A 12,100-nucleotide genomic window follows, 5' to 3' on the forward strand; every position below is an offset into this window, starting at 1 on the left:
GATCCAAAGACACTGCAAGCTGACTGATCTCATTTAAGTCAAGGCGCTAAAGGTAACCTTAAATTATTTCTCTTATTGCAGCACACATAGAAAATTTTGTCCCCTGTAACCTCAAACTCAAAGTGCTTCTGGCAGCCAGAAGGTCAGCTTACATTAAGTACGGATCATCTGGCCTTAAGATCACTAAGACTGTCATGTAACACAAACATCAGGCGTGCCCATGTACAGCTGTACCGGAGGCAAGTTAAAAAGCTGAAATACTTTAAGCGAAGCAGCAGATGTGGGATTGGAACATGGCCGCTCTGTACCAGAGTGTGTATATGTTGAGTTTGTGCATGTATGGAAGTTTGGTAGGTTCAGGATTAATCCTCAGTAATGTGGCTCTTAACAGGCTGGGTTAATCCAGAGTTAACGAGCAGCTGTCAGATGGACAGCAAACTCGCAGTCCTCACATTTCTTTACTGGATGACATCACCTTATGGTAACACGCACTATATTGCCAAAAGTATTGACTCACTCCAAATAATTAAATTCAGGTGTTCCAATATCTTCCATGGCCACAGGTTTTTAAAATCAAGTACCTAGGCAGACTTCTTTTACAAACATTCATGAAAGAACTGGTTGCTGTCATTGAATTCCAGGGTGGTACCGTGATAAGATGGAGTTCAGCTGGGAAATTTCCTTGATGCTAAATATTTCACAGTCAACTTCTAGTGGTATTATAACAAAGTGGTGCTGAAGTGTATAGTGCTCAGCGGTCGCCAACTTTCTGCAGAGCCAGTCACTACAACCCTCCAAACTTCATGAGATTAGTTTAAGAATAGAGCTTTATGGAATACCTTTCCATGGCTGAGCAGCTGCATCCAAGCCATACATCACCAAGTGCAATGCAAAGTGTTGGATGCAGTGATGTAAAACAGTGTTCTCTGGAGTGAAGAGTCATGCTTCTCCATTTGGCAATCCGATGGACTAGTCTGGGTTTGGTGGTTGCTAGGAGAACGAAACTCATCTGACTGCACTGTGCCAAGTGTACATTTTCATGGAGAGGAGATTATGATGTGGGGTTGTTTTTCAGGAGTGAGGCTCAGCTCCTTGTTCTTTCTAAACAAGTTTTAAAACTTCACTTTCACATAGCAATAAAGTACTGTTCAAAAGTCTTGCCCCTCATTTCTTTATATTTTGCTTCCAAGGAGCCAGACTTCTTGGTACATTTTTGAAATGGTCTTAAGTAATAATTCTGCGAGGAGGAAGCAGGAGTACCTAGAGAGAACCAACACAGACATGTGGAGAACATGCAAACTCCAAACAGAAAGGCTTCAGCCAGGTGATGGATTTGCACCCAGGACCTTCTGTGAGGTAACAGGGCTACCAACCATGCTGCCCAAACTGGTCACCATTTCAGGGAGCAATAAACCTAATTCCTAGTTCCCATTTTCCCAGCAAAATATAAAGAAATGAGGAGTGGCTTAACAGTAACGCCCACTCACATCTTGGGTCATTTGACCTCAGGAAATGGCCCAGTGGGCTCACCTGAAACCTTGGCTGATTGTGACCCACACCCGTTTTCACACCTTGGCTCGTGTGATTAGGTAGAGGATCAATAGGGGGTACATGACCCCCTTGGAGGACAATCCTATGGGGCTTAAAATCTGAGACTTGCCACCATTTACTCTTAGACCTGAAGCTTCTCGGATGAAACGTCTTCAAGAAAATTAAAAGAGTCCAGACGCTTTTCTTTCCAAGCTCCTTAGACTACGATGACCTGGATGACTGAGAACCTTCGCAGACATACAGTATGTTTCACACAATACTGTATAACCAAAATACAACCAGAGTGAAATCCCCAGTTGCAAAGAGACACAACACAAACAAGTCATGTCAATATGATTGCATTTATAATTAAGACAGCAATTATTTGTTGCCAATCTATCTGAGACTGATTGCAGTCAGTTCGAGCTGGACTGTGATTGTCTGAACAAAGGTTATTGCCCTCAACCTGTGAAATTGCTGATTGATTAAAAGTGATCACCCAGAGGTTGAGGCTACTGCACATTCAACTTCTGGGCATTGCAACTACTTGCAATCAGTTTATAACAACAACAAAAATTCATTGCAATCAACGAGCAACCACCTGATCTTCCAAGCTGTAATGAAGTTGCACCAACATGAGGTCTGCAAATTACCACATCACATCATTATGTAACAGTTCTAATGTTTTGGTTCTGTTATATAAATAAATATTAATGGAAAAAATACTGCTACAGATTTTAAAACTGAAACACAACAAAAAACTATATAAAAAATATAATAAATGTCTGCTGTCTGGCTCTGCCATCAATCTGTGGAGTAATTTTGAAAAAGCTAAAAAAGGCAGCTGTGCTGATGCAGTAACACTGCAGAGGTTCATGAGACTTTCAGCTGTGTGGTTGCAGACTAATCTACTCTTTTTGCATTTCTTAATTTGCTGCATTCTTTGTGTGAATTAGCAGAGCGACAGTTATGTTTTCTTGTGGGATTAGTAGAGATGCTGATTGCATTAGCACTCTGGGTTGTACCATTAATGACGCCATGATGCCGCCAAGTCGTGTGGCTTGTGGAAAAACAACAAACAACTTTTAAAACGTATTTTAGGACTAACTCAGAAGTCTTGATGCAGTTTAAAAAATATCAGATTTGAAAAGCAATTCCATACATAAGTTAAGAATCCCCACTGATTTAGACAGAGATATTAAAATGACTGCCCATAGGCCTGTCGAGTGGCAAAACTTCCTTTTAAAACTAAACTGTCAACATTAAAAAATAAATCCTTTGTGTTTAATTACAGTGTTGTCCTTAAAACACAACTGGAGCTGAAATATCTGCAGCACAATCACTCAAGGCAAAGATTGCAGTCATTCTCATTTGAGAAACATGAAGTACAATTTCCAACCCTCCCTTTTCCTCTGATGTTTTTCATCAGTACTGTAAATATGTGTGATTGTCTTACTGTTCCTCTTCTGAAAGTTTGTGATGATGCAAGTGCGCACTCATGGTGCAACCATAAAGGGCTGATCCAAGAGTTTTTCCCACTTACTTTAACACTGGCCTTGATGGAAGTGGAGGTTTGAGTTTTAATGACGTAGGACAGAAAACACAGTGAGCATGCTTCAGGGAAGTAAGTAAGTTTTCCTTGTTTGCAAGAAAATTCTACTTGCAGGGCTTTTCTCTGAGAAGAGATGAGATGGACTTAAACCCACACGTAAACACAAGTGTGATCTCAGCCTGGCGAAGTCAGATCTATCCTGCTTCACAGGTCAGACGAAGGAGGCAGGCGCAGCAGCTGTGATGTTTACTGTTAATGCATCACACACGCACACAGATTAAGACCCAAACTGTCCTCAAATCCTGTGAGGCATCCAGATGTTGATTATGAGCACATTAAATGGTCCAGAGAGCTGCGTCAGGCTGAGAAATCACCTCCTGACTCTGACTGCAGGTCTGACAGACGGACAACACATCCACGACAATGATCGCATTTTAAAAATTTAAAAATCAAAAATAAACATAACTTCTTGACTCCAAGCAGGTTAAACAGAGGATTCAAAACCCAGTTTTTCTTGGTCAGTTCAATTCAATTTTATTTATATAACTCCAAATCTATAATAATGGTCACCTCAAGGTGCTTTGTAATGTAAAATAAAGACACTACAAAAATAGAGAGAAACTTCAACAATCAAACGACTCAATATTAGCAAGCACTTGGTGACAGTGGGAAGGAAAAACTCCCATTTAACAGCAAGAAACCCCTTGAAGAGCCAGAGCCTTGTTTTTTTTTCACATTTTCCCTTCATACACAACATCAGGATTTAAAGTCAACATTAGAAAAACAAGATAGGAAACAAGGTTTAGAACAAACAAACAAACAAACAAAAATCTGTTTCAAAAAATGTCCTTGGGGATTATTTCAAATACTCTTATACCAAACACACTCCATATTTACAGCCTCTATAAATTCGGTGTAAAGATACTTTTTGACTTTTTTCACATACTCATCTTCCTCCCCAAACCTCCAAGCTGTCTGCTGGAGTTTCCTTCCTGTTAAAAAGGAGTTTTTCCTTCCCACTGTTGCCAAGCACTTGCTCACAGGGGGGGCATTATTGGGGTTTTCTCTGTATTACTGTAGGGTCTTTACCTAAAAGTATAAAGTGCCTTGGAGCAAATGTTGTGATTTGGTGGTATTTTACCTCCTAAGGACCTTGTGTCCACATATGTGGACATCACATTTTTCTCAAAGACAAAAAACAAATCTTGTAATTCTTTGTTTTTACATTTTTTAGGTCCCAATCAGCCCAAATAGCAAAGAAAAATTAAAAATGCATGCCATGAGAGAGCTTGGGTCTTAGGAGGTTAAAAAACAAACAAACCAACACTATACTATACTGAATATCGTACACAACTCAAGCTTCTCGGGCAATGCAGCATTTAGCTGCCCCCAGCGTCCTGTCTTTCACCCTCCCTTTAACTGTCTGTTAACCCGGATGATTTGTCTAATGCTACGTGTTGAGAAGCAGGTAGGCACTATTACTGAGAGAGAGAGTACTCGTGCTCCAAACGTCATTGTGAAAGCACACAGTCTATAGGAGAGAGTGACAGTGCATCCTCTGATGTTTGTCAACGCATCCCTGCTATTATAAAGTCACTGCTCGAAATCATCGCAGGCCAAAATGACTCTGCAGTGCAGATCTAAAACTGTAGGCAAGGGCACAGATACAGTTGCTGGGTATATTTAAATTTTAAGCACACAAAATTCTGACTTCAAAATACCCACCAACAATTTTTATATATCCAAACAATGTGTAACAGTCATTTAGAAAACAGGGAACTGATGCGGTCATTTGATATTTTCCATCTTTTTCTGCTGAAGTAAACTGAAGTGTGGATGTGACTTTGTGAAAGGACGTAAAGTTTGGTTGACAGAGCAATCAGAGAAAAGTTCGCGCCATGAAATTCCTCACAAGAAGGTTTATTTTATTTGGATCATAGTTTCTGCTGCTGACGTTTTAGTCTGTGTATTTCTTTGGTGGACTTTGAGCATCACAAAGCAGACTGATGGCTCCTGAACAAAATGATCCAGATGGATAAATAGTCCAAAGGGCCAGAGGAAGAATACAGAGATTTGATTCAGAGGTGAAGTGTCCCTTTAAAACGAACTGCCCCACAAGCATAGTGGTAAAGAGTGGTGGATCTTACCTCTCTCCTCTCTTTGGACAGCACGACAAAGCCGTTGTTGTCGACCAGGTAACAGCTCAGATCCTGAACAGGAAGAAGCAGAAAGAAACGGGTCTCTTTAGGATCTTCTAACACAGAGGATGATTTTTAGTGATGAGCAACAAACAAGAAACAACTGCTGTGCACTTACAGCACTGTCACAGCTGAGAGGACACACACCTTCAATGTCTGAACACTGGAGGAAGGGAAGGAAAAGGAAAGTGTGGAGATTTTAGAGAATTTAGTCTGAATGCTTCTTTTTATGGAAAGTAATAAACCAGTAAAAACAACATAATTAATATAATTAATGTTTACTTACATCTGTGTCGTTGGGCTGCAAGATGAAACAGACAGTGAAAAGAGTGATGCATAAATTAAAATGTAATTATTATAAGAAATTAGAGATTATGAGAAACATTAAGCAACATTTATGTTGGCATCCTGCAGAAAACTAAAGCTCGGCTGTGAATCCGTTTCTGTGATAAACACAGAAAATTTATACGATGCAGGTGAGGACGGATGACAGCAGCTTTCACCCTCACGCTGCTGCAGTTTTCAAATTCAGATTTTTGAATCGAGCTTCCTTAAATGATCCCTTTAATCTGCTTAAACTGTCACAAAGAGCATCTACTTGCATAAGATGTGGTTTTATTTTGGGTCACACACCATCATTTGGTTTAAGAGCACCAACAGCTTCAGTTTCCACTCGCCAGGATCAGTTTTCTGCTATAAAAATGCAAGAAGGCATACTTTTACATCCTGTTTTGAAGACGAGAACCTCTAATCCCCAAACTTTAAACTCCACCGAGGCTGAGAGGTTTTTACTGAAAGGGAATGACACGTTACGAAGCTCAGAAACTGTAAATCAGCTGCAAGAGAATGTAAATGTGTTGAGTCGGTCGGATGAGTTAGTGTCGGCACTGAAGCTATCCTGTAAATACATTAATCCAGCCCGTCACAGCTGTCAGCTCCTATTAATAACATTATCTACACCATCAACCTCCACGGGACATCTGCAGCTCTGCTTCTGCTTCACTTAACTGCAGGGGGGGACGTTTGCAAGGTCAAAGACCTGCGGAGAGAGTGTAATACTAGCCGGCCTTCTGGGGACAACTTTTTCAACAGGATCAAAAGTTTGTAGCCAATTTTCAGCTTATTACACAGCAGGAAGGAAACCTGCAGAGCTCAGTTTGCTTCTATTAGATCTTCACCATCAGGGGGAAAAAAAATAAAGTCTGTTTCCTAAATTATAAGGGGCTCTTCTTGTGCTCTGCAGTCGTTCCAGTCCATGACAAAAATACCTCTGCTTGGAGTCACTAGGTAGAAATACAGCAGCAATCTTTCCTTCTCTTTATCAGATGGGAAAAAGGTTTTGTAATTAGCACCTTCTTACATCTATTACAGAGACGATCAAGATCAAAACCATTAACTATTAGATAATGTGTGGCTGGGATTTGGTCCTGTTATCTCCTGTAGCTCCTGTTCCTCTGATTGGAGACACTATTCCTCACCATGCCAGGTGCTGACAGGTCAATTTTTTGTGGGGATTTTCTCAAAGCTACAGGATAAATACAGTCAGAAACCAGATGAATAATCAAGTTGAAGAGAAAGCCACTTTTATTTACTTCGGTCACAATCCTGATCTAATCACACCTCGATATTTTACATGAAAAGGCTGCAGCACCTTCAGAGTGCGGTTGGCAAGAAGCAGACTTGGTGTTGGAGCGAGCGCTTTACAGCCCATTTCCACAATGCTGGTTGCTTTGAAACATTTAATGTTCAGTCCTTTTCACAGCTCAGGGAGAGGTTGGAGGGCCAGACTGGAGTTGGGCCTACATCTCTTGTTTGGTTCAACCATCTGAGGGATTATCTGCACCACAGTTCATTACAACCAAAGCTCATTGTTATAATTTACTTAAGGGTCTTTCTTGAAAAGAAATCAACACTCTGTTTTGTGTTGGGATAAACAGACGTCATTTACGATGGTGGTCTGCTGTAGTACCAACATCACCCACTTTCTGATATTTCTGTGCAAAAGCTTAATAAGTCCAAGAAGAGACACATGGAGAAGGAAATGAGCAAAAATGGGACCTCTTTAGACTAAATGACCCAACAGGACTAACTAAAGAGCACAATCCATTTCTGATGTATTATTAAGAATGAAATCCACTAGCTTCTGATCTTATTGACTTTATTCTATATGCACATTTTGGTTTAATCCTAATGAAAGGTCGGAGAGAATTATCGCCTACACTTAATGATTTTTGCTCTCTAATGAACAAAAAGGAAAATTGAAAAAATGACCTCTGAATCTGGAGGATTATAACTGAACAGTCACAAGCAAGAATCTCTTCTGTGTCCTTGGAAACTTGGTGACATTTGGTGCTGCTTGTTAACTACCTGGAAGACTCTGGCCCAACTGCAGACGAAGCTGCATCTCCACCACGAAGATGTTTATGATCCCACAGGGGGGCGGAGATATAAAACTTGGATGGCTTGATAGCTTATTTACATTTTAGCACCTCTGGCTTTAAATATTCTCAAAAGTCTGCACTGTTTCAGATCAAACCTGCAACAGCAGACAGTTTGTACAAGGTCACAGCCAGAATACAGTTCAGCAGGGAATTAGGATGCTAAAAACAAGCCTCTGTTTGTCCTCTGATACTGTATATTCAGTCAGATCTTAGTTTTTATATCAGAGGACATAGAAAAGTAACACAACTGTGAATCGGTTAGTCTTCAATTCTATTCTGCAATGAAGTTATCAGTGCTGTAACATCAATATCCGATCAATGCCAGACTCCCACCAGGTGCATGTTGAGGAAGTCTCTGTGTTCAGGGTCAATTTAGCAGAATTTGACAGAAAACTAGTGCCGTGGTCTTTGAAATCCCAGCTGCTCCATCCATTGAAAATGATGGTGTGAATAAGAGTTCTGTAACAGGAAGTGCATGTTTCATTTCACCAAATCAGGGCAGGAAATAAGAAAGAAACAAAGAAATTAAAATACATCCGCATGTTTTATCCACTTTAGAAAAAAGGCAATTAAAGCCTTTGAGCTAATGTTAATGTCAGCTTGAGTTGAGCTGCTGAGTTGGCCCTTAGTCTTGACTGGCAGGTGTTTGTCTTTGCAGTTTGTTGCTCCAGTTCATCGTTCTCATATACACACATTTACAAATACCAGTTTCATAAGCCAACTGGTTTTTTTTTTAGAGATATTTAATTAATTAATAAAAGTCAAATACAAAGCCCATTCGAAGTCAGAATGCTATGTTAAATATAAAGAGCACTTAACCCTTTATTTAGAAACTGCACAAAAGGAAAAAGTGGGTTGCAAAGACGGTTGTACATGTGCAACAAATAAAGCAGCTAACTATACCAACTACAGTATATCAGATATACCAGTTAAATGTGTGGTAGGATGTGGGCTGGCATGAGACTCAAATATATTTAGCAACTGATTTTAGTGTCTTTTTTCTTTGTCTTTTTCACTCCTCCAATACGCTCTGCTGTCCTCCATGCTCTTATTTTGAAAGTTCCATCTCTGATATTAAGAAATCCTCAGCCCCGGTGTGGCATTTGTCATCCTGCAGTCTGACAGACATCAAATCCACTATCTTGAACTGTTGCAGTTTCTATTTCTGCTCGGAAGAACCACTGCAAGGTGGATGGTCTCTCTAAGCGGACCCTGCATTTGGTTTGACATTAACTCGTAACTTAAAGTGCTTGATTTGAACAGATGCTGCTGCCTGTCACATTATTCTGACAAATTCATATGGTGACCCCTAACTGAGAGATTATGAGAGAAAATCTCTACATGTAAACAGCAAAGGTTACAAAATAAGGAATTAGAAACATTTCAAAGGTTTTGGTAGGAAGCAAATGCCTGGCTGTGATGTTCTAAGGTACACTTAAAACACAATCTCCACCAACACCTTTAACTGGTTTGTGTTTCTGTAGTCAGCTTCAGCCCGCTTTTTAAGGGAAAAGTCACTTAAACTTCCTGTCAACCTCTAGACAATAAACACAGGTCAATGAAATGACCTCAAAAATGAAAGAAATCAGACAATGTGTGTTTGTGTGAAAGTGAGTCCTGCGGTCACCTGCTTGGCGATGGCCCAGAACCGCTTTTCCAGCCAATCCAAGGACATCTGCAGCCCGACAGCTAAAAATAGAAAACACACAGAGACACGCGCAGCATTAAGACAGACGCAGGGTAAGATGGACTCTGCAGAGGCGGCGCTGAACATTTTGCTGTGTTTGTGGAGGAAAGGGAGGTGGACAGGAAATCAATTCGACCCTCGGTTCACCTCTGTCGTGTCCTGACGCCAATGAAGGGATGTAAACACTGATGAGCCTGATGGTGTGTGTGCTCCCTGCAGGCTGGGTAATGACACATCTCTGGGTAATGCTCTGTAGCAGCTTCATTACTGTGAGCATCAGACTGTAGTACACAGCAAGCATTTAGGAGCATGTTGAACGGGGAACAGTTTATATTCTGTTGAGAATCCGTGTCAAGTTAAATCTGGGCTGATGTGTCTAAAGACTTCACTAAAACCCAGTTGACCACTTGCTGAAACCTTCGCCTGAATAACATTGGTTCAATTAGTGTGTACAAACTGTAACTCAAAGCAGATTCATCTAGTGCTTTTCTAGAGTAGCTCTACATGATTCATAGTTTAGATGAATCCTTTATCTTTCAACATGTATATTAAACAAATATGTAAGACTGCTTTCTTTAATTTTTGCAGTATTGCTAAAATTAGAAGCATCCTGTCTCAGAGTGATGCTGAAAAATTATTTCATTTATTTATTACTTCTACGCTGGACGACTGTAATTCATTATTATCAGGAAGTCCTAAAAACTCCCTGAAAAGTCTTCAGTTAATCCAAAATGCTGCAGCAAGAGTCCTGACAGGAAAGAGAGAGCAGATTTCTCCTGTTTTGGCTTCCTGTTAAATCCAGAATTTAAAATCCTGCGCCTCACATACAAGGTCTTAAATAATCAGGCCCCATCTTATCTTAATGACCTTGTAGTACCATATCACCCTATTAGAGCACTTCGCTCTCGCTCTGCAGGCCTACTTGTTGTTCCTAGAGTATTTAAAAGTAGAATGGGAGGCAGAGCCTTCAGTTTTCAGGCCCCTCTTCGGTGGATATAATATAACATTCAAGATGATCATGCTCACACTGGATTGGCTGTGTTCAGTGAATGAAGCCTACAGAAGTGTGAGTGAGTTAAAAATGTGCCAACCTGACAGCCAATCACTGATCTTGGACACTGTAGCCATCCCTGTAAGTACATATAAGTACAGTAGTCATATAATGCACTGTAATTTAGTTTGTGTTTGTTTGCTTTTGAGCTGGTTTAAGCTGATGTTTTTTCATTTCTGTCACGCAGTAGAACCAAACCAAAGCATCTAAAGCAGGTAAAGCCTTAGATGGTGTATGTCACATGCTAAATTGTAGGTAGTCTGTGGTAATTTCTTGTTCTTTGGCATCAGTAAAACATCCCTCTAAGGCCTTCGGCTAATCTAAAAGCATGAGGCAATGAACGCATTTTGGACGACACTGCTCTGATTGTTTGTTCCCTGCAGAATTGATTTCAAATATTATTAATTAAGCCCAGAGATTTCTAACCCAAAGTTATTAATCAGATCTGCCTCCTCTCTCAGCACGAGTCTCCAGGATGACTCGTTCCTTTTTGCTTTGAGGTTAAAACTGGTACAAACTGATCTGAAAGGATTCCTTTGTCATGACTGAAGAGATGAAAGTTTCAAACCCTGCCATCACTGAAAACACTTTTAAACTCTTCTTTTGAAAAATTACGTTTTGTGAGTCATGACATTTCATATTGCTTTACCCTTCATTCTTTCAGTGCTTTAACTATAGGGTTTTTTTTTAAATACTTTTCCAGGAGTCGTCATTTTTATGGTGAAAGTAAAAGCTGATAACTAAAATTAAAAAGCTGCTTTCATCTGTCTTAAACTCTTGGTCTGTGTTTTAATTACCACCATCCATTTCAAAGGTAAAAGTGCTGTGAGAGAAGAAAAAGCTTGATGGATGAGAACAATTACACAGCTAATGGACAAGGAAAGTGAGAATAAGACTTGAACAAAAACACTATCAACCTGCAAAATATTCTTCTTAGTGCTCTATAACTAACAACAAGGACACTCGAAGATGTTACCGTCACCATAAATGAGAGTCAGTAAGTGTGCACAGATCTGAATGGATTTAAGCTCACATGCTGGGTTATTGTGAAGATATTTCAAACAAAGTCTAAGGCGCCGAGAGAGGCACTGCTGAAGGCCTTTAATGAGCAGTAATGAATGAGTGTCTACAAGGTGGACAGGAGGAACACGTTATAGTTGACGGGAACAGATGGACACGAGAAACAAAGGAAATCAATCGAAACAACAACATCGAAAATGAGGAAAAGAAAACTGGATCAACTTCTGCTTTGTTGTCAGAGTGAATGATCTCGTTACCATTCGTGCCAGCACGGGGCATTTCAAAGTAGAAGGGGAGGCAGACACCTCTCCTGTGGGGCCAGCTCCCAGCTTGCTTTCAGGAGACACACACCCTCTCTACTCATAAGATCAAAGTTTTCCTTTTTGATACATTTAGGGCTGGATAGGTGGTCCTGAACCCTCCCTTATTTATTCTGGATAAATGAGCCCAGTCAATACTGGATTTTGACAAAAATTGAAGCAAGACTCCAACATCCAGTCAGACCTGGCACCTCCGCCCTCCGTATATTACTTGGTAACCTCCCCGTTACAGGACCTGTGGGAGTCGTTTCACCTCACAGCAACTTAATATCTGAAACTGTTTTTGTCACTTTCATAATGA

The 12,100-nt window shown here is 40.3% G+C and overlaps 1 protein-coding gene across 4 annotated transcripts in view; it reads right to left on the reverse strand.

Annotated features, from left to right (window-relative positions):
* Nucleotides 1-12,100, reverse strand: part of LOC101471517 (voltage-dependent calcium channel subunit alpha-2/delta-4) — a 79,259-nt gene that overhangs the window by 10,782 nt on the left and 56,377 nt on the right. For all 4 annotated transcript variants that reach the window (XM_076886920.1, XM_076886918.1, XM_076886919.1 and 1 more), the window contains 4 exons: nucleotides 9,349-9,410; nucleotides 5,567-5,581; nucleotides 5,399-5,443; nucleotides 5,230-5,292 (listed from right to left, as the gene is read on the reverse strand). In XM_076886920.1, coding sequence (XP_076743035.1) covers nucleotides 5,230-5,292; nucleotides 5,399-5,443; nucleotides 5,567-5,581; nucleotides 9,349-9,410 — 185 coding nt within the window. The remainder of the gene's footprint in view (nucleotides 1-5,229; nucleotides 5,293-5,398; nucleotides 5,444-5,566; nucleotides 5,582-9,348; nucleotides 9,411-12,100) is intronic.

Source organism: Maylandia zebra, linkage group LG7 (genome assembly GCF_041146795.1).
Source record: "Maylandia zebra isolate NMK-2024a linkage group LG7, Mzebra_GT3a, whole genome shotgun sequence".
NCBI lineage: Eukaryota > Metazoa > Chordata > Actinopteri > Cichliformes > Cichlidae > Maylandia > Maylandia zebra.